The sequence below is a fragment of the Rhamphochromis sp. 'chilingali' genome, assembly GCF_963969265.1.
Source record: "Rhamphochromis sp. 'chilingali' genome assembly, chromosome: 16".
In the NCBI taxonomy this organism is placed as follows: domain Eukaryota; kingdom Metazoa; phylum Chordata; class Actinopteri; order Cichliformes; family Cichlidae; genus Rhamphochromis; species Rhamphochromis sp. 'chilingali'.
The window spans coordinates 31750626-31773464 of NC_137943.1; the positions used below are offsets into that span (position 1 = coordinate 31750626).

Below are 22839 nucleotides of genomic sequence, written 5' to 3' on the forward strand. Positions count from 1 at the left end.
TTCTCACGGAGTCATGTGTATTTTGTGTTTTCCTCGGGCTGGTGATCCCCGCGGTCGTTCAGCCCCGGAGTCCAGAGTTTTAGTGTTTTAATCACATTTAGTGTTACATTTTAGATCACCACAATAGGATATCCATAATTTAGGATTCAGGCATTTGTTTTAGTTCAATATCGTAATCATTCTATGACTGAGTAGTTTACAGAAGCTTCAGTCTGCACCAATAACTTCTGTTGGAGCTATTTGTTCTTATTTTTTATTATTTTGAAATTAGTTAAAGTTTGTTGTTACTTTACTTATATTTTGGGGTTTATTTACAAGTTTATTTGTAGGTTAATATTTGTTTCAATGTTTTGTTTGTTTGATGTTACCTTGTTAAATTAGTCAGTAAAAGCTGTAGGGCCATTTTGTTTCTATAAATAAAGAGACTGGTATAGGACCAGCATGCACTGGGGTGAGCCTATGGTTTTTTTTACTAGAGCAGGAGAAGCAGCAGGACGTAACTAAAAATGGATCTTGTTATTGCTTGCCAAACTGGATAAAATAAACCATAAAAACACGACAACAATCAGCTGTCAAACTGTACAAGAAGTTCACAGTAATGTAAAAGAAGTTATATCACTTTATTTTTAAACGTACGCACTCAGGGTCAGGACTGAAGACACTGATCGAGAAAATACTCTAAATATAAATATTCACCTAAACATTCAAAATTATTCAATTGCATGAAAAGAAATATGAACTCTCTACAATACTGGCTTCTGATTGCTTGAAAAAGCAGGTGCTGAACTTCAGAAGAGCTAAAGCTGCAAAACTGTGTAAACCCAGAGTGGATGCTGCCCTCTGACCTTTCAGAAGTACGATCTTTTTATGAAGACACAGAGGCAGAGTTATTATTCATCACTTTAAAGATGATATTCGTTACATGTTCTTCACTCGTTGTCTAGTAAAGTCCAGAGAATGAGACACATGATTTCAAAACATACAGCTGCATGTTAGAGATCACAGAGTTCTTCAGTCTTATGAGAACTCATGGAGACTAAATGTCAGACACATCAACAGTAAATGTCGTTCCTCCCCCCGTGAGTTTGTGTCCTCCACACTTGTTTACACAAACATCTGAGGTTTGAACAGTGTGCAAAACCACATGTTACAAAGCTGCTGAGCTACTGAATACTGGAATATTTCATTCAATATCACCATCTGACCAAAGGACAAACACAGAGAGGATTAGAGCGCCAAACTTTGTTTCAAACTGTTTCAGAGTTTAGAGGCAAAAAGCAGAATTTCTACCTGGACAAAGAAATCAAAGCAGGAGAAAAACAAGCTTTTTACATTTATTCAAAGGCATTATGTGAATGTACTCTGAGCCACAGCCTCCTAAAGTAAAGACATTTGATCATCTAAACCAGACAGAGTCATGTTTTCAGCAGTGTCTGTATCCTCCATATAGACCATGCCATGGTCCACCTAGGGTGACCAGGTGTCTGACTTTATGTGGGACTACACAGCGCTCAGTCCTTGTTTCCCTGTGCCACACATACATTGAGCCAATGTCCAGTTTTTTTATTGACTCTAGTTTCTGTCGATCGCTAGGCCCACAAAAAAACCCTGTACAGGAAGTAGATTTCATCTCTCTGATAAAAGGAGTTCTAATCCCTGATCCTATGAGTCTGACCCAGTAGATAATATTGATATGATCATATTTATGCCTTTGTTGTTCAGGCACGTGCAGAGGGGGGGGGGGGGGGGGGGGCTATAGGGGCTTGAGCACCCGCCCCTTTCCTGATGGGTGCCCAAAGTGCCCTTTTGTTGAGGCAACTTTTTAAAAAAAAAATTCCTTTTGTGTGCGTGCGTGCGGAGTCCTGTCTGTGCCCCTCAACAATAATATTTAACTATTAATCACAGTTTTGCTAAATAAAAGGATCTGGCTTGTATCAGTCACATGATCACATTTAACCAATGATCGCCCTTGACGACAGAACGCGCTGGTTACGAGCTGGGAACGAGCTCACAAAGAGCACGCGCATTTTTAGCGGTCCGGAGCTGTATGAGAAACACAAGTTAACTCAGAGACACAGACTGATGCGACAAAACCAGTAAGTAGGTGTACAGCGTACACTGTAGTGTATAGCACACAGGAGTATTGGCTTATTACGTACACGTTGGTAAGCTGTCTTGTTGCAACTGACGAACTGAAACAAACGAGCGTGCTGTGTGTGCAACAGCGCGACAAACATTACCTGTCCTTTTATTAACTGCACAAGTTGTGCTGGTCACAGCTGCTGGCTACCTGTGTAAGGCTGTCATGGGTCTGTAGCTCTGTCACCGTTTTAGGGAACATATTTAGTTTTAAAGTATTTAGAACATATTTAGTTTTAAAGTAAGTTTCCGGGCTTTTCCTGCCTTTCTGGAGGGATTATATTTCACTAAAAAACGATCTAATATGCATGTCCACATAATAATTATTATAATTATAATATATTAAAACACACACGCTGTATTTTAAAGAACATACATTAAGAAGCAGATTATATTAGATTTATATTTTAAATAAGACAAAAGTTGGATTTTACAGCAGTAAAATTATTGTATCTCTACAGTTTAAACATGTAATAAGCTTTGCCCTGCACAGAGTGGATAGTGAAACAAATGGAATAATCATAATGACATTATTTCATATTTATTACTTCCCCATCCAGATCCCTCAGGTCATCTGGATCCGGTCTTTTATCAGTTCCCAGAGTCAGAACCAGACACGGAGAAGCTGCATTCAGCTTTTATGCTCCTTATATCTGGAACAAACTCCCAGAAAGCCTCAGATCAGCTGAAACACTCAGTTTATTTAAATCCAGGTTGAAGACTCACCTGTTCTCAGCTGCATTTGAATAAAGCACCAAATCCACACTTTAAGCTTAAATTTCAAAACTTACATTTAACTACTGATTTTATCTACTGTTCTGATTTTATCTGTTTTGATTTTATATACTGTTGTTTGTTTGTTTGTTAATTAGTTAGTTAGTTTATTTGCTTGTTTTATTCAATTTTAAATCATGCTTTTTATTTGTTCTTGTTTCTAATGTCTCTGTAAAGCACTTTGAATCACCTTGTTGTTGAATTGTGCTATACAAATAAACTTGCCTTGCCTTGCCTTGCCTCCTCATTGCTTTATTATTGTAGCTCTAGTAATAAATAATAATGTAAGGATTCTGGATCAGCACCATGATGCCCATAGTATATACAGTATTCTGAAGAAGGTCTAAAATGTCACTGTGTGTGCGTGCATGTGTGTGTTTTATTTAGATGGATTTTAAAAAAAAATATTACTCATGATATAACATTGTCCAGACATGCCTAGTAAGGACATGAGGAGGAAACATATCTATATTTAAACATATCTATTTAAACATATCTATATTTACATATCTATATTTACATATCTTTATTATTGCTAATATTTACTGCAATATATCTATATCACTAAAGCACTTCTGGATGGATGCAAACTGCATTTCGTTGCCCTGTACCTGTGCATGTGCAATGACAATAAAGTTGAATTATATTCTATTCTATTCTAAACAGTAGGAGCTGTGTGAGGCTACTAAAGGCAGGGCTATAACATTTTTCTGTCATCATTTTATTATAGATTAAGTGCAAGAGTTGTTAGGTGTGGATAATTAGATTATAGTTTATTGCAATAGCAAGTTGTGCCTTGTTCTCACATAGCAAGTGGAGAGTGATATATGAAATGATGGGATGGAAGGAAGAAGAGAAGCAAAGAGTGATTCACAGGCAGAGCCTAAATTATTTCTCACAGTTTTTTGTTGCCTTATGGTTCCAAGCGCTGTCACCAATCTTTGCATTTTGTTATTATCTCATGACACTTGTTTAATCAGCTACCATCTCTCCTATGGACTTTTTAATGTCTACAGTCTCAGATCAACATAGCCCTGCCCTTCCCATATTAGATTCTTGATGAATGTGTGTTGTTGTTATTCAGCCTGGTTCAATGTGCCCCTTTTTAACTTTGAGCACCCGCCCCTTTAAACCTCTCTGTACGGCCCTGTTGTTGTTTCACAAAGGGTTAAAAACATTCACAGGTTGGACTGTGGTTCTCCTTTTAGCGTCTCTGCTGGAATTTTAACTGTGAACCTCTTAGATCCAAACTTCTGAACTGCTCATCTCACAGAGGACAAAAGGGAAGAACCCCAAATCTCTTCTTCACCTCACCCTTTCTCCCCCCTTCCCTCAGTGGACGTCACATCTTCATACTTGGGCCAATCAGGTTGTTGACATTTGATCATCTGATGTCCACCCACACCTCATCTCTCTCTCTCTCTCTGACTCACAAGATTTAACACAAAGTTTAAACTTTAAAATCACTTCATTACATTTTCTTTGTTATTCTTAACACAGAAAATTCACATTCAAAAACTTAACACAGAATAAAACAGAGTAGCCAGTAGTGGGACATGGTTCCAGCAACTCTGATGGTGACGGCCCGTTTGAAGCTGAAGCTCCGGCACGTGTGTCAAAAAATCAACACACTGCTTCAGAAACGCTGTGCTGAGGCTTGGTTTGACTGAACAGAGTCACGTGATCAATGACGTCTGAAGCTTCATTCAGCACGTCACTGCTTCAGTACCTGATTCAAAGATTTATAAGGAATTGAACCATTGGTGGGATTTGTGCTGTGTTTTGGTGATTTTGTGAGAGCGAATCAGTGTGTGACATAATTATAGACATGGAGCCAGGAAGAGAGGACGCTCTGCCTGTTCCTGAATAAAAACCAGTTCATCAGCATTTCTGCTCCCAGGTCTAAAATGTACATAAGAAATATGATGTACACATAATTATAATGATATAACTTATAGTATATTATATATAAACGTACCAGTCTGCTGGTTAATTACATAATCAGGTGGAGGCAGTGACCTCACAACCTCCTATAAGCTTTAAGTTAAGGTTACTTTATTTATACCCACAGGTAAATTTGCTTTACAGAACAATGATAGCATTTGGCCTCCCTTCACAAACACACACACCTAATGAAACCTGACAAAACACATATTTTAATTAAACAAAGTGAATCAAATCAAAAACAATTCTTATTGAGTTCAGTGACAGCAGCAGGGACAAAGCTGTTTTTATAATGCTTTGTCCTGCATCTTGGAACTAGAAACCTCCGTCCTGAAGAAAGAAGCTAAATCCACCCCGTAGAGGATGGGAACCATTTTTAAGGATTGATTAAGCCATCTGTGGTACCTGTTTAGAGTACAGGGAGTCTAAACAGGCCTGTGACTCATCTATCAGACGACTGGACCATCTCACTCACTAATTCAGTCAATTTTTCTCTGTGACAGAGGTCTGACTGAACCATGGCACCAAACAAAAAGATAAAACAGACTCAATAAAAGAACAAGAAAACAAAGTTAAAATCTTTCGCTCAATGTGGAAATGAGCAAGTTTCCTGAGGCAGTAAAGGCACTGGTGACCCTTTTTACAGACCGATTTGCAATAAAAGTTCAGTTTTTCATTGATTATGGTCCCAAGATATTTATATGATTGCACTTGCTCTATTTTCTGACCTTTAATTAAAGTGACTCTGTGCCCATTTAGTTGCTTCCTAAAATCAATAACCATATCTTTTGTTTTAGATATGTTCAATTGGAGATAAGACTCCTCCCACCACTGAACAAAGTCATCAATGATTGGACCGTGGTGAGTTTCACCCTCTTTCAGTAAGCTGACAATAACAAAGTCATCTGTAAATTTAATGATGGCCCTGTTTTCATATCTGCTCTGACACGTGTTTGTAAAGAGAATGAATAATAAGGGCGATAAGAGACCCTGGAGGAGAAGCTGTGGAGGAGAACACTGGGTCAGACAGAACCCCATTTATTCTCACTCTTTGTGACCTGTCAGTTAAAAGATCTAAAATCCAGCAAACCAGGTTTTTCCTGATTTCAAACTCTTCTAAAAGTCTTTTCATTAAAATATGGGGCTGTGTTGTATTAAAAGCAGAAGAAAAATCAATGAAAAGAAGTCTTGCAAAAGTCCCTTTACTCTCTACATGTTTAAGAATCAGATTTAGTCAAAAGCGCGTCCTGCACTCCTCTGTTGGGCCTGCACGCAAACTGCATTGGATCCAGCTGATATTCAATCTCTTCCATAATCACATTTCTGATGATTTTTTCAAAGACTTTCATGACAACTCAGGTGAGGCAACAGGCCTGAAGTCATTCAGGACGTTTGGACGACTAGATTTAGGGACATGAACGACGACAGCTTCCTTCCAAAGCGAGGGCACATTTTGTATTTGAAAGAATTTATTGAAAATAAGCTGAAATTTAGGACTGAGCTCTTTAGCACAAGATTTAATTAGGCGGCACTAATGTTATCAGGGCCCTGGCTCTTGTTCACATTAACTGTATGAAAGGCCTTTTGGACATCGCTGAGTTCAGTGATGAAGTGTTGAGTATCTTTCAGTTTCTGTTTCAGTTCAGAAGAACTAAAACGAGCATCAAGCATATTCAAATCTCTGTCTGGCTTAAAACCGTCTACAATGATCTGACTGCTGCTCTGGGGATTTTGAAACCCTGATATGGTTTTCATACAAGTCCAGGCAGACCCCAAATTTTTTGCAGCAAATTTGCTTTCAAGAAGGTTTTTGTAGATCTGTTTTGCTTTCAAGAGCTGGATTTTCACGTCTTTGGTGACTGCCTGAAAGTCAGTAACAGCCCCCTCTTTAAAAGCCTGTCTCTTTTTCCTTGAACAGGATTTGATGCATTTGGTGACCCATGGCTTATTGTTAGGGTACACTTTAGCACGCTTAAGGGGTATAATCATGTCTTTACAAAAACTGCATATGAGCTAACATCCACCAAAGCATCAAGACTGAATAAAAACTTCCCAATCTGTCAATTGAAAACATTCCTGCAAGGTAAGCACAGATTCTTCTGACCACATGATTGATTGATGATAACATAATTTTATCACCCCCCAAAAATTTATGTTCAAAGCAACATATCAGCCCGATATCACACAGAACTGTCACATGACATCAAACACAAGCTGTCAGCTCTGCAGAGTGGGCAATCATAATGAAGCAGTTCATTATAAGCTGCAGACTCAAGCTGCTCTTCATATATTTGTCCACCAGATGTCACCAAAGAGGACTGTGATGAAAGCTTCGAGTAATGAACCGTTTTTCATTACAAGCTTGGCCAACTGACTACAATCTACAATAAACTAATATGGCTTTTCAATCCTCTCTTCAATCACTTGGTACCACCAGGAACCTTTAAATGGGCACTCAAGCTGCCTGGAGACTGTTTTGTCGTGCACATCAGAGAAACCACAGGTAAGACAATCTTATCCAAAAGGTCAGTGTAACAGTATTGTTTTCCACCAGCTTAACCAAACTTCCCACACTAACTGAAATTTCTTTTCCCAGGCAAACATTAAACAGCAGCAGCTGGAAAACTGGAAAACCTAAAGCCAAATAATCAATAAGACATAACAAACTTTTGTATGAGTGAGTATTGATAAACTGAGCAGAATTAAAGCTCAGTGAAACCACATATAAGTTCTGGTAACTGGCACATATTTATGTTTAATATGTTGTTTTATATTTTGATCAGTTTCAGGTGTTTGTGCGACTGTGTTAACCATCAGTAAAACCACATATAAATCACACTTCTGTGTTTAACAATTACAACACTTGATGCTGTTTTTCTGATTCAGGATTATGTGTGTGATGAGTTGGCCACACAGTTCTTATCTTTCTGCTTCAGACACACACAAAACTGCCGAGGTTGAAGCTGGCTTCAGTCTCTTTCTACCCCAGGTCTCACCACATTTCCAAAATGTAAACTCTGAGTCTCATAAGAAATGTGGTTCAAAAAGATGTGCTGATCTATGAATGCATCCTTACTGAAAGCTAAAGATGTCCAGCAGACAGAAACAGCAGCTGAATGAACAGTTATCATGAGCGAGTGTACAAACACTATCACAGGAAATAACAGAAATAAACTGTAGTTTCCATTTATACCTGTAGTATTTTTTCAGCTCCATGTCATCTTCCAATATGTCAAAATATGATTTCATTGTATCTTAAACAAATACAAACTTCTTTCTTTTCCCAGAATTTAGACAAATGAACAAAAAATAAATGATTATTTATTTAGGTATTAAAATAGGAAAAATCAGTTTAAATTAGAGTACCATTAAAACAAGAAATTAGCACAGAAATGCCAAAAGACAAAAACAGAACAATAAAGTGTCTTTAAAACTGATTCAAAAACAGTTGTAGGAGCAGTTTTATGAACCATGTTCTGTTAATATACTGACTAACCAGCAGCAACACTCTGACTCAGTGTTTCCATCTGTGTTTATTTCCATCTTTACAGTCAGGCAGAAACATCTCACAGCAGCTGGAAAAACCAGTGAGCACACTTTAGAGGAAAAAAGTGAAAGTTTATGTTCAACTGTAAAATATTCTCTGTAATGTAAATTGTTCTGCTCTCTGACAAACCATCAGAGGTGCAGCACGTGTATCATTTGGTGTTTGAAGCAGAAACAAAAGCAAAGAGTTAAAGGAAGACACATTTGAAGAAGAAGGAAAATGAAAACAAGACGTCACTGAGCAACAACCTGACAGAACGAGAGCCAACAGTTTACTATCAGAACTGAGGCTGATCATTAACAGGGAGCAGCAGGTAACAAGGTCATCAGCAGTGGAGGAAAGTATGGAAGTAATACTCAGCTTCATATTTGAAGATACTCGAGTATCTTAGCTGCAGGTCTGGAACAATGGTTTTATTTCCTTTCCCATTAAACATCTCACACAGCCCCTCATCTGTGACCCTTAGCAAACCCACTGGATATCTACCTGCACATGAAGGAGATCAGATCAGTTCCATCTAGACCAGCTGTAACAGGAAAATGCTGCTTACACTTTGATGCATCACTTTCAGTTTGTCATATAAGACAATATATCAGATTGAGGCATTATTTTCCTGCAGTGAGTAAATCTACTTTGTACTTTACTCTTTTCTTTTAGGTAAAGGCTCTAAACAGTACTTGTACACTGTGGAAATCCCATAAGAACGTCTCCTGAACTCTGAAAAATAACAAAGACTAAAAGGAGGTCATGGGTGCTGATGATGATGCTGATGATGAAGAGGAGTAGCATGCATTTAAAAAGTGACTGATGTCCTAGAATACAACAGAACAGTGTCTCTACAAACTTATGAAAACATGACAGTCTTGCATTAGTTTGTATTCTTATGATTTCAAAAAACGAGGGAAAAATCTCCTTGAAATGCACAATTCCTTTTTGTTATTTCTTAGTGTGTGACGTATTTTATTGGCTTTATGATTGGTGCAAACAGTTTCCTGATTCATAATGGAAATAGATTTTAGACACAGGAGGAACACGCAGTGATCAGCAGGAGCAGCTTGGAGTCCAGTCTTCTTCACACTGAGGAGGGACATATATGCAGGAACAGTTGTCATAACTGTTACAACCACCAGATGGCGAAAGAGTCCCACTGCAACTTTAAGCCATGAAGGATGTGTCTTGATGTTTGCTTGTGATAAATCTGCTTTATGTGAGTCTTTTTCAGAGAGTAACAGTAACATGTCTGATTATGTCTTTAATCAGTAAAGTCTCGCTTTGCTAGAAATAAATCAATAATAAAATTGTAAACATGCAGCTGTATGTTAGAAGTCAAAGGGTCCTTAAGTCTTCTGTAAATTGACGGGGATCAAATGAAGGACACAAGTATCTGTTCTTACTCTAATAAATGCTGCTTTAATATCCAACAGACTATTTTCCTTCCTCATCAGCAGCAAACAGCTCGACTGCGTCTGTGCATTTGTGTCCTCCATACTTGTTTCCACAGACATCTCAGGCTTGATGCCACGATGCAGTGTAGAAACCTGACAACCCTCTGACTCATGTTCAAATGTTCAAGGACATTTCTCAGGATCATGTATGACCCCTTTTTGACATTTGGACTTTCATTAATAATATTTGTGTTTCTGAGTCATTTTTGTGGAGACTTCTGTCCAACGTAGTGTCCAAATGAAGCCTGAAGCTTTTCTTCACCCTCTTGTCAGATGGTCAGCAACAAAACTCTGTTCCAACCAATGTCTGATAAGAGATGAGACACAGCAGCTGAGCAAATGATCATTTCATGCTGAAGACATCCTCAGACAGAATTAAATACATACATAAACACAGCCTGGTGCCAATAACACAGCTAATGACACTGCTGTATCACTGGCTTTACTGATTAAAGACCATAACTGAAGGAAATCTTTGAACACAACAGAAAGTGACCTTTTAAACCTGCGACACTGATGCTGCATTCAAGGACCATTAAAAACATTTTAAAGGACTTAAGAACATGAAGAAAATGTGACTTGTTTCTCTGTAATGAAGCTGTTTTAGTGAAGAAAGTTGAAAGGTCACAGAGCGACTGCTGAATCTTCTGCTCTAAACATGAACTCTGAACTTTGTGATGCTTCAGGAGGAAAACTGCTTCAGTTATTCTCTCAGATTAGTTTCATATTTTCTGCATCAGATTTGAGTGAGATCCTGGAATGAAGACAGAAGAAAAGACTTTGTTCAAAGTTTGATTTATAGTCAAACCTTCCAGTTTATTCACACAATAAAACATCAACACAATATATGAATTCATTCATTACAATCACAGTTTTTCCTCATTTGTTTGATGATTTTGACAAAAACAAACACAAACACACACACATGGTCGGCCATACTCATAAAGAGAAATGTCGACATTTTTCAATACAAATATTCCAGAAACATTTAGAGGATAGAGAAGTTTACATTTTCATTTGGAGAAATATTTTAGTAAATCAAAATGATGATGAGCAGTGATAGCCTCCATAAACAGTCACAGGAAAGATCTCCTTTAAAAACTCAGAAACATCAAGAGAACAACTAGAAGATGTGGAGGTACCACCCATAATGTTTGACTGACAGCTGATCTCTGTGCAGAAATGATGGAGAGAAAATAAAATGAAACTAAAATACAGATTTAAACCCACAATATGAAAGACTTCAGTCTATTTGAGCTTAATCAACTCAGCAGTGGCTCCATAATCATAAACCCCCAGTCCAGCATAGAGCGGCTGAGTGAATGTGGTCTGGACTCTGTGGAGGAGAGTCATGGTTTCAGAGACGCTGTAGAAGGACAAAATACCTGCTCTGTGATCCAGGTACACTCCTACTCTGGAGGAACGAGGACCTGAGACACGAGTTTGGATGTTGTTGTACCAAAATGTAAAACTGTAGTTGTTACAATCTAATGACCAAGATTTGTCATTATGTCCAAATAAACATTCATTACCTCCTTTTCTGCTGATATTCTTGTATGCGACTGCTACATAAACTTCTCCCCCTCTCCACTCCACCTCCCAGTAACAACGTCCAGTCAGACTCTCTCTACTCAGGACCTGCCAACATTTAGTGAATCTGTCTGGATGATCAGAATAAGACTGTCCAAATAAACTGAATGTTGCTTTTCTGTTCCCCTCTGATAATAACAGCTGTTTGTATGCTGTGTTTGGATCCAGTGTGATTTCACATGAATATTTTAAGAATCCAGCTCTGGTCTTTGGCTCTGCTGGTGGATCTGACAGTAAAACATCCAGTTCAGTGACTGTCAGTGAGATGTTTGTCCGTTCCTCTCTCAGAATGTCCTGTAGTTTATCTCTGACCTCTGACACAGCTGCTGTCACATCCTCAAAGTAGCTCAGAGGACGGATATTGATGCTGGATGAGTCTGTAGACTCACTGAGTGCTGACAGTGAGGGGTAGTTGTGTAGAAACTGGATGTGATCCTCTGTGTGTGAGAGCTGCTTCAGCTCAGCATCTTTCCTCTTCAGCTCAGTGATCTCCTGCTCCAGCTTCTCCTGAAGCTCTTTGACTCGACTCACTTCAGTTTCCTGCTGGGATCTGATCTGCTGCTTCACATCAGAGCTTCTTTTCTGGATGAGATGGATCAGCTCAGTGAAGATCTTCTCACTGTGCTCCACTGTTTGATCAGCAGACTGATTGATGGCCTCCACCTCCTGTTGAAGCAGCTTCACATCTTTCTCTCTGTCCTGGATTCTCTGCTGGATGTTTTGTCGACTCACCTCCAGCTCTCTCTGCCTCTCAGTCCTTTCTGCTGCAGCTGAGACTGTGTCGTGGCCTTTATGTTCATCCACAGAGCAGAGATAACAGATACTCTGCTGATCAGTACGGCAGAACATCTTCATCACCTCATCATGACGAGAGCAGATGTTCTCTTGGAGCTTCTTGGAGGGCTCCACCAGCTTGTGTGTTTCAAATGCGGGGGATATAAAATGAGGCTGAAGGTGTTTCTCACAGTAAGATGCCAGACAGAATAAACAGGACTTGAAGGCTTTCATTTTTCTTCCAGTGCAGACATCACAGGCCACATCTTCAGGTCCAGCATAGCAGTGATCAGCAGGAGCAGCTTGGAGTCCAGTCTTCTTCAGCTCCTCCACTAAATCTGCTAACATGGTGTTTTTCACCAGGACAGGCCTCGCTGTGAAAGTCTGTCTGCACTGAGGGCAGCTGTAGATTTTCTTCTTTTCCTCTTCATCCCAGAAGCTTTTAATACAGTTCATGCAGTAGCTGTGTCCACAGGGAATAGTCACTGGATCCTTCAGTGGATCCAAACAGACTGAACAGCAGAATTTTGTTTGATCCATTTGATTCATGTGCTGTGCCGTTTCACCGTCTCTCAGTGACTGTCAGACAGTTTCACTTCCTCTGAACAGAAACAACCTCTGTGCTCTGAAGGGAAACAGATCTCTGCTCTTGTTCACCTCCTACAGGAAATGAGGCTCACCAGCAACTGCATTTACACCATGTTGTTTAGACCCATCCTGATACAGACACATCTGTGAAGGGAGGCACTAAAGAAATATTCTTACAGAGCGACCAAGAGCCAATCACATGATGCAGGGTGTGGTATGTTTGGTTACATCATGCAGTAACAAGTCTGACCCAGTTAAAGGTTAATAGTTTAACTTTACTTGGATGTTTGAAATGTGACAGTCAACACTCAGCGAGTTCATTTTATATTTCAAAAAGTTCAGCAAAGTTTAGGATGCTGTGATGAATAAAAATAAATCAAACTTTATATTTTGACATTTTCTAATCTTAGTTCATTCTCACACTTACAGAATGATGCATGGGAACAACTGACTCCACTAAATCAAACCTATGTTCAAATGAGATTATGATCATTAAATAGTAACAAATATTTAAATTTAGCAACAACAAATGCAGATCGGTCCACAGTGTTTACAAAACAAACAAACAAACATTATTTTGTAGTCTTTACTGTGCGCACAGTCACAGTGGATTTAAAAAACCTGAACTGTTTAGTAATTTTTCACAAAGTGTCCATGTCAGTAATTCATTCAAATGTATTTTGGTCTTAAACTGATCCAGTAAATGTAACTTTTTCTCACCTACTTAATCGAGTATTTTAGTTGTTTAACTGTCATTATAACTAAACTGAACATCCAAAGCTTTTCTCACTGCAGTTTTGTTGTGCAGTTATAGCAGCACTTTGAATCATCCACAGTTTTATAGAACTGTCTGTTGAATTGTTGTTTTGTTTGGTGCAATGCTTGCTTTTATTTAAACATTGATGATAATTTGATATATTTGATTATTTATTACTGGTGCAAACAATTCATTTCTTCATGGTGCAAATATATAGTAGACTCAGGAGTTTAACTCAGTTTTCTTGGCCTTTGTTTATCGTTTCATTTAAAATCTTCATGGGTAAAGATCATCATAATTACATATGAAATTATATGTACAAATTATATGTTCCATTACACTATTAACAGCACAGATTATACAGCAAACATCAGATTCATGGATGGAGCCAGAGGCTAAATGACTGTTCAGTCCTCTTTAGGAAACGATCTTCATATGACGACAAACACGACAACAATCAGCTGTCAAACTGTACAAGAAGTTCACAGTAATGTAAAAGAAGTTATATCACTTTATTTTTAAACGTACGCACTCAGGGTCAGGACTGAAGACACTGATCGAGAAAATACTCTAAATATAAATATTCACCTAAACATTCAAAATTATTCAATTGCATGAAAAGAAATATGAACTCTCTACAATACTGGCTTCTGATTGGTTGAAAAAGCAGGTGCTGAACTTCAGAAGAGCTAAACCTGCAAAACTGTGTAAACCCAGAGTGGATGCTGCCCTCTGACCTTTCAGAAGTACGATCTTTTTATGAAGACACAGAGGCAGAGTTATTATTCATCACTTTAAAGATGATATTCGTTATCTGTTCTTCACTCGTTGTCTAGTAAAGTCCAGAGAATGAGACACATGATTTCAAAACACACAGCTGCATGTTAGAGATCACAGAGTTCTTCAGTCTTATGAGAACTCATGGAGACTAAATGTCAGACACATCAACAGTAAATGTCGTTCCTCCCCCCGTCAGTTTGTGTCCTCCACACTTGTTTACACAAACATCTGAGGTTTGAACAGTGTGCAAAACCACATGTTACAAAGCTGCTGAGCTACTGAATACTGGAATATTTCATTCAATATCACCATCTGACCAAAGGACAAACACAGAGAGGATTAGAGCGCCAAACTTTGTTTCAAACTGTTTCAGATTTTAGAGGCAAAAAGCAGAATTTCTACCTGGACAAAGAAATCAAAGCAGGAGCAAAACAAGCTTTTTACATTTATTCAAAGGCATTATGTGAATGTACTCTGAGCCACAGCCTCCTAAAGTAAAGACATTTGATCATCTAAACCAGACAGAGTCATGTTTTCAGCAGTGTCTGTATCCTCCATATAGACCATGCCATGGTCCACCTAGGGTGACCAGGTGTCTGACTTTATGTGGGACTACACAGCGCTCAGTCCTTGTTTCCCTGTGCCACACACACATTGAGCCAATGTCCAGTTTTTTTATTGACTCTAGTTTCTGTCGATCGGTAGGCCCACAAAAAAACCCTGTACAGGAAGTAGATTTCATCTCTCTGATAAAAGGAGTTCTAATCCCTGATATGAGTCTGAGCCAGTAGATAATATTGATATGATCATATTTATGCCTTTGTTGTTTCACAAAGGGTTAAAAACATTCACAGGTTGGACTGTGGTTCTCCTTTTAGCGTCTCTGCTGGAATTTTAACTGTGAACCTCTTAGATCCAAACTTCTGAACTGCTCATCTCACAGAGGACAAAAGGGAAGAACCCCGAATCTCTTCTTCACCTCACTTTTATACCTGCTCACCCTTTCTCCCCCCTTCCCTCAGTGGACGTCACATCTTCACACTTGGGCCAATCAGGTTGTTGACATTTGATCATCTGATGTCCACCCACACCTCATCTCTCTCTCTCTCTCTCTGACTTACAAGATTTAACACAAAGTTTAAACTTTAAAATCACTTCATTACATTTTCTTTGTTATTCTTAACACAGAAAATTCACATTCAAAAACTTAACACAGAATAAAACAGAGTAGCCAGTAGTGGGACATGGTTCCAGCAACTCTGATGGTGACGGCCCGTTTGAAGCTGAAGCTCCGGCACGTGTGTCAAAAAATCAACACACTGCTTCAGAAACGCTGTGCTGAGGCTTGGTTTGACTGAACAGAGTCACGTGATCAATGACGTCTGAAGCTTCATTCAGCACGTCACTGCTTCAGTACCTGATTCAATGATTTATAAGGAATTGAACCATTGGTGGGATTTGTGCTGTGTTTTGGTGATTTTGTGAGAGCGAATCAGTGTGTGACATAATTATAGACATGGAGCCAGGAAGAGAGGACGCTCTGCCTGTTCCTGAATAAAAACCAGTTCATCAGCATTTCTGCTCCCAGGTCTAAAATGTACATAAGAAATATGATATACACAAAGAAATTTGTTTAACATTTAAACTTATTTTCTGCACATTCCAGCACATAAAATATATTTTTTTGTGTGTTTACACTCACTCTTTCAAATAGATGCAAGTAAAACACAGCAGAAAATAAATAACATCAAAGACTCAGCGGTCCTGTTGCTCTATTTTCACCTGTAAAGCAGAAGTGCCGTAGGCGGAGGTTTACCCTGGTGCAGGTGTGCCGCGGTCAGTTGAAGAATCTGCGAGTTTCTCCGCGAGTTTCCCATTACGTCGTTGAGCACTCGGTGCTTGCTTGGAAGTTTAGGGTTTTTTTTCGCTGTAAAAAGAAGTTTTCTTCCCACGCACGATGGACGCTAATGTTTTTGTGACTTTTTATGGAATCAAACTCAAAGTAAGGTCAGTACTTCCACGCTTTAAAGGCTGCACGCTCATACTCTCTCCCACAATCGATATGTGATCCATTGTTGATCTGCACACAGCTGTTGTCACGAACGTCGCACTCGCTTACGTCACTGTCGTGAGACATTCTTGCAAAAAAATCACAGTTTTAGTAACGCAGTAACGCAGCGTTCCTACGGGAAAGTAACGGTAATCTAATTACCGTTTTTGCAATAGTAATCCCTTACTTTACTCGTTACCTGAAAAAAGTAATCAGATTACAGTAACGCGTTACAAGTAACGCGTTACTGCCCATCTCTGGGTAAGACAACCGTATCCAAAATTCTTGTCTGCAAGCAAAATACAATATAATAACATAAGAACAAGCAAAATATAAGAACGGGTAATCTTTATAATGAAGCTGAAAGCTTTTTAAGGGGTTCAAAGGTCCAGAAATTCTCACTTCTCATTTTAGCTGCACATAACCAGCCGTGCAGGTGGTGTCAGTATTTCATCCTCCGGCTTCAGGATTTTACCACATCGAGTCGTTTACCTCCGTGTGTTGCTTCATATGTGGCATCATTTCCAGACTGTGACTACAGACAAAGACTGAATCTTTACGAGCTCCTTCAGGCAGATGTAGGTTTTACCTTCTTCTTCTTGTTTTTTTTTTTAAAGAAAAAAAAACAATCAGTATTGTATTTATTTCCAAACAGTGTTTTTGAATGACTGAACGATCGCACTGATGAGAGGCAACATGTAGATTTGTGGATGCACTGTTTACAGATGCCTTGGTTACTTGACTTCTGTCAATAAAAATGTGAAGAAAAAAATTAATAAAAGAGAATTACAGAAACTGCTGCTTTGTGTTTCTTCTTCTGTCTGCAGTCGTTTATCTGCCGCGTTCCCTCCAGCTGGTTTATCTTAACAGGAATTGAAACACAGAAGAATAACAATAAAAAACAACCCAATGAGCACATGTGGTTTTATACATTTCTTATATGTTAGATTTCTGTGGTTTGCAGTTCTTTAGATGTTATTCTGGGTTCTTTTGTGACCTGGATGAGTCACTGGTAGCTTCTTGGAAAGTTCACCTCTCCGTTGTTCACTGGAGCCCCAAAGCCTTACAAACATCTGCAGACTAATAGATGCCAATAACTTTGTAATTGTTCTCATAAGTTTTCTTGAGCGTCTTTACATCGTGGTGTGATGTTTGTTTTTCTGAGCTTTTAGCCTGCTTCACTTTGACAGACAGGTTCTGTTTGAGTGATTTCTGGATTTCTAACGAAATCATCATTTATAAAACACTTTTTTACTTACTTGGGTTATTTTTTTATCTAATATTAAAATTAGTTTGATCTTAAAATACAGGCCATATTAAAGAGAAATGGAAACTAGAACTAAATATTATTATCACTGATAATGTATGGGAAGAGATGTTTAAAACTTGTCACAAGGGAACAAGTAGTCAATTATGGAGAGTTTGACTGGAAATTTAAAATTTAGATTTTTTTAATACACCTCTTGTTATCTCCTCATATTGTAAGGAACCCAATGCAGAACTATGTTGGAGAAAATGTGGGGGAATAGGAGACGATTCACACATCTTTTGGGACTGTCCAATAATTCAAGGTTTCTGGATAAGAATCAAAGAAGAAACAGAGAAAATCAACCCTTACGTTGGGTGAGTGCTGAGTGTTTGTATATGTGTGCGTGAGGGTGGGAATGCATGTTTGTGTCTGTGTGTGCCTGTTTGTCTGTGTCTATATGTCAGGTCGGGTCTTAGACTCCACCTCTCTGGGAACTCCCAGGCCCTCCAAGGCCTGTCTCCCCTCACCACACTCCTTGCCGGTGACTGATGGGTTGGTGCATTGGTGGTTCTTGGTGTCATGGGCTGGGCATTCAGGTATGTACCGGCTCACTCCCGGTGGCTACCTGGCGGGGCCTGGCGCCTGTTGCTCGGTCAGGCCTCCTCCGGGGTGCGGGGGGCCCTCGGGCCTCTGGGCCTGCAGCTCGGTTCACTCTGGCACAGCTGGCTGCCGGCAGAGCCGGCAGGCACGCTGGTGCAGCCCCCTCTAGCTTCTGCTCTGTGGCTACTGGGTGACGTCTCGTCTGGGGATCCTCAGGCCTTCCCATGAGGGTGGCACGGATGCCCCTCCCGTGGTCCTCCTTGGGCTCTCGCACTCTGAGGCCTCTGGATGTCTGGGGCCTGGATCTCCTCCATGCCTGCTTCATGCCCTGGGGGACGGGGCTATGGCTCGCTACATCCTCTTGCAGACCATTACATGTGGAAACCATTTGATGTTATCAGGGCCCTGGCTCTTGTTCACATTAACTGTATGAAAGGCCTTTTGGACATCGCTGAGTTCAGTGATGAAGTGTTGAGTATCTTTCAGTTTCTGTTTCAGTTCAGAAGAACTAAAACGAGCATCAAGCATATTCAAATCTCTGTCTGGCTTAAAACCGTCTACAATGATCTGACTGCTGCTCTGGGGATTTTGAAACCCTGATATGGTTTTCATACAAGTCCAGGCAGACCCCAAATTTTTTGCAGCAAATTTGCTTTCAAGAAGGTTTTTGTAGATCTGTTTTGCTTTCAAGAGCTGGATTTTCACGTCTTTGGTGACTGCCTGAAAGTCAGTAACAGCCCCCTCTTTAAAAGCCTGTCTCTTTTTCCTTAAACAGGATTTGATGCATTTGGTGACCCATGGCTTATTGTTAGGGTACACTTTAGCACGCTTAAGGGGTATAATCATGTCTTTACAAAACCTGCATATGAGCTAACATCCACCAAAGCATCAAGACTGAATAAAAACTTCCCAATCTGTCAATTGAAAACATTCCTGCAAGGTAAGCACAGATTCTTCTGACCACATGATTGATTGATGATAACATAATTTTTTCACCCCCCAAAAATTTATGTTCAAAGCAACATATCAGCCCGATATCACACAGAACTGTCACATGACATCAAACACAAGCTGTCAGCTCTGCAGCGTGGGCAATCATAATGAAGCAGTTCATTATAAGCTGCAGACTCAAGCTGCTCTTCATATATTTGTCCACCAGATGTCACCAAAGAGGACTGTGATGAAAGCTTCGAGTAATGAACCGTTTTTCATTACAAGCTTGGCCAACTGACTACAATCTACAATAAACTAATATGGCTTTTCAATCCTCTCTTCAATCACTTGGTACCACCAGGAACCTTTAAATGGGCACTCAAGCTGCCTGGAGACTGTTTTGTCGTGCACATCAGAGAAACCACAGGTAAGACAATCTTATCCAAAAGGTCAGTGTAACAGTATTGTTTTCCACCAGCTTAACCAAACTTCCCACACTAACTGAAATTTCTTTTCCCAGGCAAACATTAAACAGCAGCAGCTGGAAAACTGGAAAACCTAAAGCCAAATAATCAATAAGACATAACAAACTTTTGTATGAGTGAGTATTGATAAACTGAGCATAATTAAACCTCAGTGAAACCACATATAAGTTCTGGTAACTTGCACATATTTATGTTTAATATGTTGTTTTATATTTTGACAAGTTTCAGGTGTTTGTGCGACTGTGTTAACCATCAGTAAAACCACATATAAATCACACTTCTGTGTTTAACAATTACAACACTTGATGCTGTTTTTCTGATTCAGGATTATGTGTGTGATGAGTTGGCCACACAGTTCTTATCTTTCTGCTTCACACACACACAAAACTGCTGAGGTTGAAGCTGGCTTCAGTCTCTTTCTACCCCAGGTCTCACCACATTTCCAAAATGTAAACTCTGAGTCTCATAAGAAATGTGGTTCAAAAAGATGTGCTGATCTATGAATGCATCCTTACTGAAAGCTAAAGATGTCCAGCAGACAGAAACAGCAGCTGAATGAACAGTTATCATGAGCGAGTGTACAAACACTATCACAGGAAATAACAGAAATAAACTGGAGTTTCCATTTATACCTGTAGTATTTTTTCAGCTCCATGTCATCTTCCAATATGTCAAAATATGATTTCATTGTATCTTAAACAAATACAAACTTCTTTCTTTTCCCAGAATTTAGACAAATGAACAAAAAATAAATGATTATTTATTTAGGTATTAAAATAGGAAAAATCAGTTTAAATTAGAGCACCATTAATACAAGAAATTAGCACAGAAATGCCAAAAGACAAAAACAGAACAATAAAGTGTCTTTAAAACTGATTCAAAAACAGTTGTAGGAGCAGTTTTATGAACCATGTTCTGTTAATATACTGACTAACCAGCAGCAACACTCTGACTCAGTGTTTCCATCTGTGTTTATTTCCATCTTTACAGTCAGGCAGAAACATCTCACAGCAGCTGGAAAAACCAGTGAGCACACTTTAGAGGAAAAAAGTGAAAGTTTATGTTCAACTGTAAAATATTCTCTGTAATGTAAATTGTTCTGCTCTCTGACAAACCATCAGAGGTGCAGCACGTGTATCATTTGGTGTTTGAAGCAGAAACAAAAGCAAAGAGTTAAAGGAAGACACATTTGAAGAAGAAGGAAAATGAAAACAAGACGTCACTGAGCAACAACCTGACAGAACGAGAGCCAACAGTTTACTATCAGAACTGAGGCTGATCATTAACAGGGAGCAGCAGGTAACAAGGTCATCAGCAGTGGAGGAAAGTATGGAAGTAATACTCAGCTTCATATTTGAAGATACTCGAGTATCTTAGCTGCAGGTCTGGAACAATGGTTTTATTTCCTTTCCCATTAAACATCTCACACAGCCCCTCATCTGTGACCCTTAGCAAACCCACTGGATATCTACCTGTACATAAAGGAGATCAGATCAGTTCCATCTAGACCAGCTGTAACAGGAAAATGCTGCTTACACTTTGATGCATCACTTTCAGTTTGTCATATAAGACAATATATCAGATTGAGGCATTATTTTCCTGCAGTGAGTAAATCTACTTTGTACTTTACTCTTTTCTTTTAGGTAAAGGCTCTAAACAGTACTTGTACACTGTGGAAATCCCATAAGAACGTCTCCTGAACTCTGAAAAATAACAAAACAAAGACTAAAAGGAGGTCATGGGTGCTGATGATGATGATGATGATGAGGAGGAGTAGCATGCATTTAAAAAGTGACTGATGTCCTAGAATACAACAGAACAGTGTCTCTACAAACTTATGAAAACATGACAGTCTTGCATTAGTTTGTATTCTTATGATTTCAAAAAACGAGGGAAAAATCTCCTTGAAATGCACAATTCCTTTTTGTTATTTCTTAGTGTTTGACGTATTTTATTGGCTTTATGATTGGTGCAAACAGTTTCCTGATTCATAATGGAAATAGATTTTAGACACAGGAGGAACACGCAGTGATCAGCAGGAGCAGCTTGGAGTCCAGTCTTCTTCACACTGAGGAGGGACATATATGCAGGAACAGTTGTCATAACTGTTACAACCACCAGATGGCGAAAGAGTCCCACTGCAACTTTAAGCCATGAAGGATGTGTCTTGATGTTTGCTTGTGATAAATCTGCTTTATGTGAGTCTTTTTCAGAGAGTAACAGTAACATGTCTGATTATATGTCTTTAATCAGTAAAGTCTCGCTTTGCTAGAAATAAATCAATAATAAAATTGTAAACATGCAGCTGTATGTTAGAAGTCAAAGGGTCCTTAAGTCTTCTGTAAATTGACGGGGATCAAATGAAGGACACAAGTATCTGTTCTTACTCTAATAAATGCTGCTTTAATATCCAACAGACTATTTTCCTTCCTCATCAGCAGCAAACAGCTCGACTGCGTCTGTGCATTTGTGTCCTCCATACTTGTTTCCACAGACATCTCAGGCTTGATGCCACGATGCAGTGTAGAAACCTGACAACCCTCTGACTCATGTTCAAATGTTCAAGGACATTTCTCAGGATCATGTATGACCCCTTTTTGACATTTGGACTTTCATTGATAATATTTGTGTTTCTGAGTCATTTTTGTGGAGACTTCTGTCCAACGTAGTGTCCAAATGAAGCCTGAAGCTTTTCTTCACCCTCTTGTCAGATGGTCAGCAACAAAACTCTGTTCCAACCAATGTCTGATAAGAGATGAGACACAGCAGCTGAGCAAATGATCATTTCATGCTGAAGACATCCTCAGACAGAATTAAATACATACATAAACACAGCCTGGTGCCAATAACACAGCTAATGACACTGCTGTATCACTGGCTTTACTGATTAAAGACCATATCTGAAGGAAATCTTTGAACACAACAGAAAGTGACCTTTTAAACCTGCCACACTGATGCTGCATTCAAGGACCATTAAACACATTTTAAAGGACTTAAGAACATGAAGAAAATGTGACTTGTTTCTCTGTAATGAAGCTGTTTTAGTGAAGAAAGTTGAAAGGTCACAGAGCGACTGCTGAATCTTCTGCTCTAAACATGAACTCTGAACTTTGTGATGCTTCAGGAGGAAAACTGCTTCAGTTATTCTCTCAGATTAGTTTCATATTTTCTGCATCAGATTTGA

The 22839-nt window shown here is 39.1% G+C and overlaps 2 protein-coding genes and 1 long non-coding RNA gene across 4 annotated transcripts; 2 read left to right on the top strand and 1 right to left on the bottom strand.

Annotated features, from left to right (window-relative positions):
- The first annotated feature begins 1862 nt into the window (after nt 1-1862).
- Nucleotides 1863-9990, top strand: LOC308383559 (uncharacterized protein). The gene is made up of 5 exons (XM_080861610.1): nt 1863-2096; nt 5655-5718; nt 7295-7360; nt 7454-7534; nt 9062-9990. Exons 1-4 carry the CDS (start codon nt 1960-1962, stop codon nt 7493-7495), a joined length of 309 nt encoding a protein of 102 aa, XP_080717736.1. The 5' UTR covers nt 1863-1959; the 3' UTR covers nt 7496-7534; nt 9062-9990.
- Nucleotides 9991-10628: 638 nt separating this feature from the next.
- LOC308383521 (tripartite motif-containing protein 16-like) lies at nt 10629-13007 on the bottom strand. The gene has a single exon (XM_080861555.1). It carries the CDS (start codon nt 12760-12762, stop codon nt 11098-11100), a length of 1665 nt encoding a protein of 554 aa, XP_080717681.1. The 5' UTR covers nt 12763-13007; the 3' UTR covers nt 10629-11097.
- A 2842-nt stretch (nt 13008-15849) lies between these two features.
- Nucleotides 15850-22117, top strand: LOC308383568. Of its 2 annotated transcripts, XR_013969169.1 has the most exons (5): nt 15850-16345; nt 17875-18011; nt 19397-19597; nt 19691-19771; nt 21299-22117. It is a non-coding gene; the product is annotated as an uncharacterized lncRNA (long non-coding RNA). The 2 variants fall into 2 exon arrangements; XR_013969170.1 differs by lacking the exon at nt 21299-22117 and having other exon boundaries at nt 19691-19807.
- The last annotated feature ends 722 nt before the right edge of the window (nt 22118-22839 follow it).

Coding starts and splice junctions, on each gene's coding strand:
- LOC308383521 (XM_080861555.1), bottom strand. CDS start 12,762: ATGAATCAAATGGATCAAACAAAATTCTGCTGTTCAGTCTGTTTGGAT.
- LOC308383559 (XM_080861610.1), top strand. CDS start 1,960: ATGATCGCCCTTGACGACAGAACGCGCTGGTTACGAGCTGGGAACGAG. Junction 2,097..5,654: donor AGACTGATGCGACAAAACCA/GTAAGTAGGTGT, acceptor CTTTTGTTTTAG/ATATGTTCAATTGGAGATAA. Junction 5,719..7,294: donor TCATCAATGATTGGACCGTG/GTGAGTTTCACC, acceptor TGGTACCACCAG/GAACCTTTAAATGGGCACTC.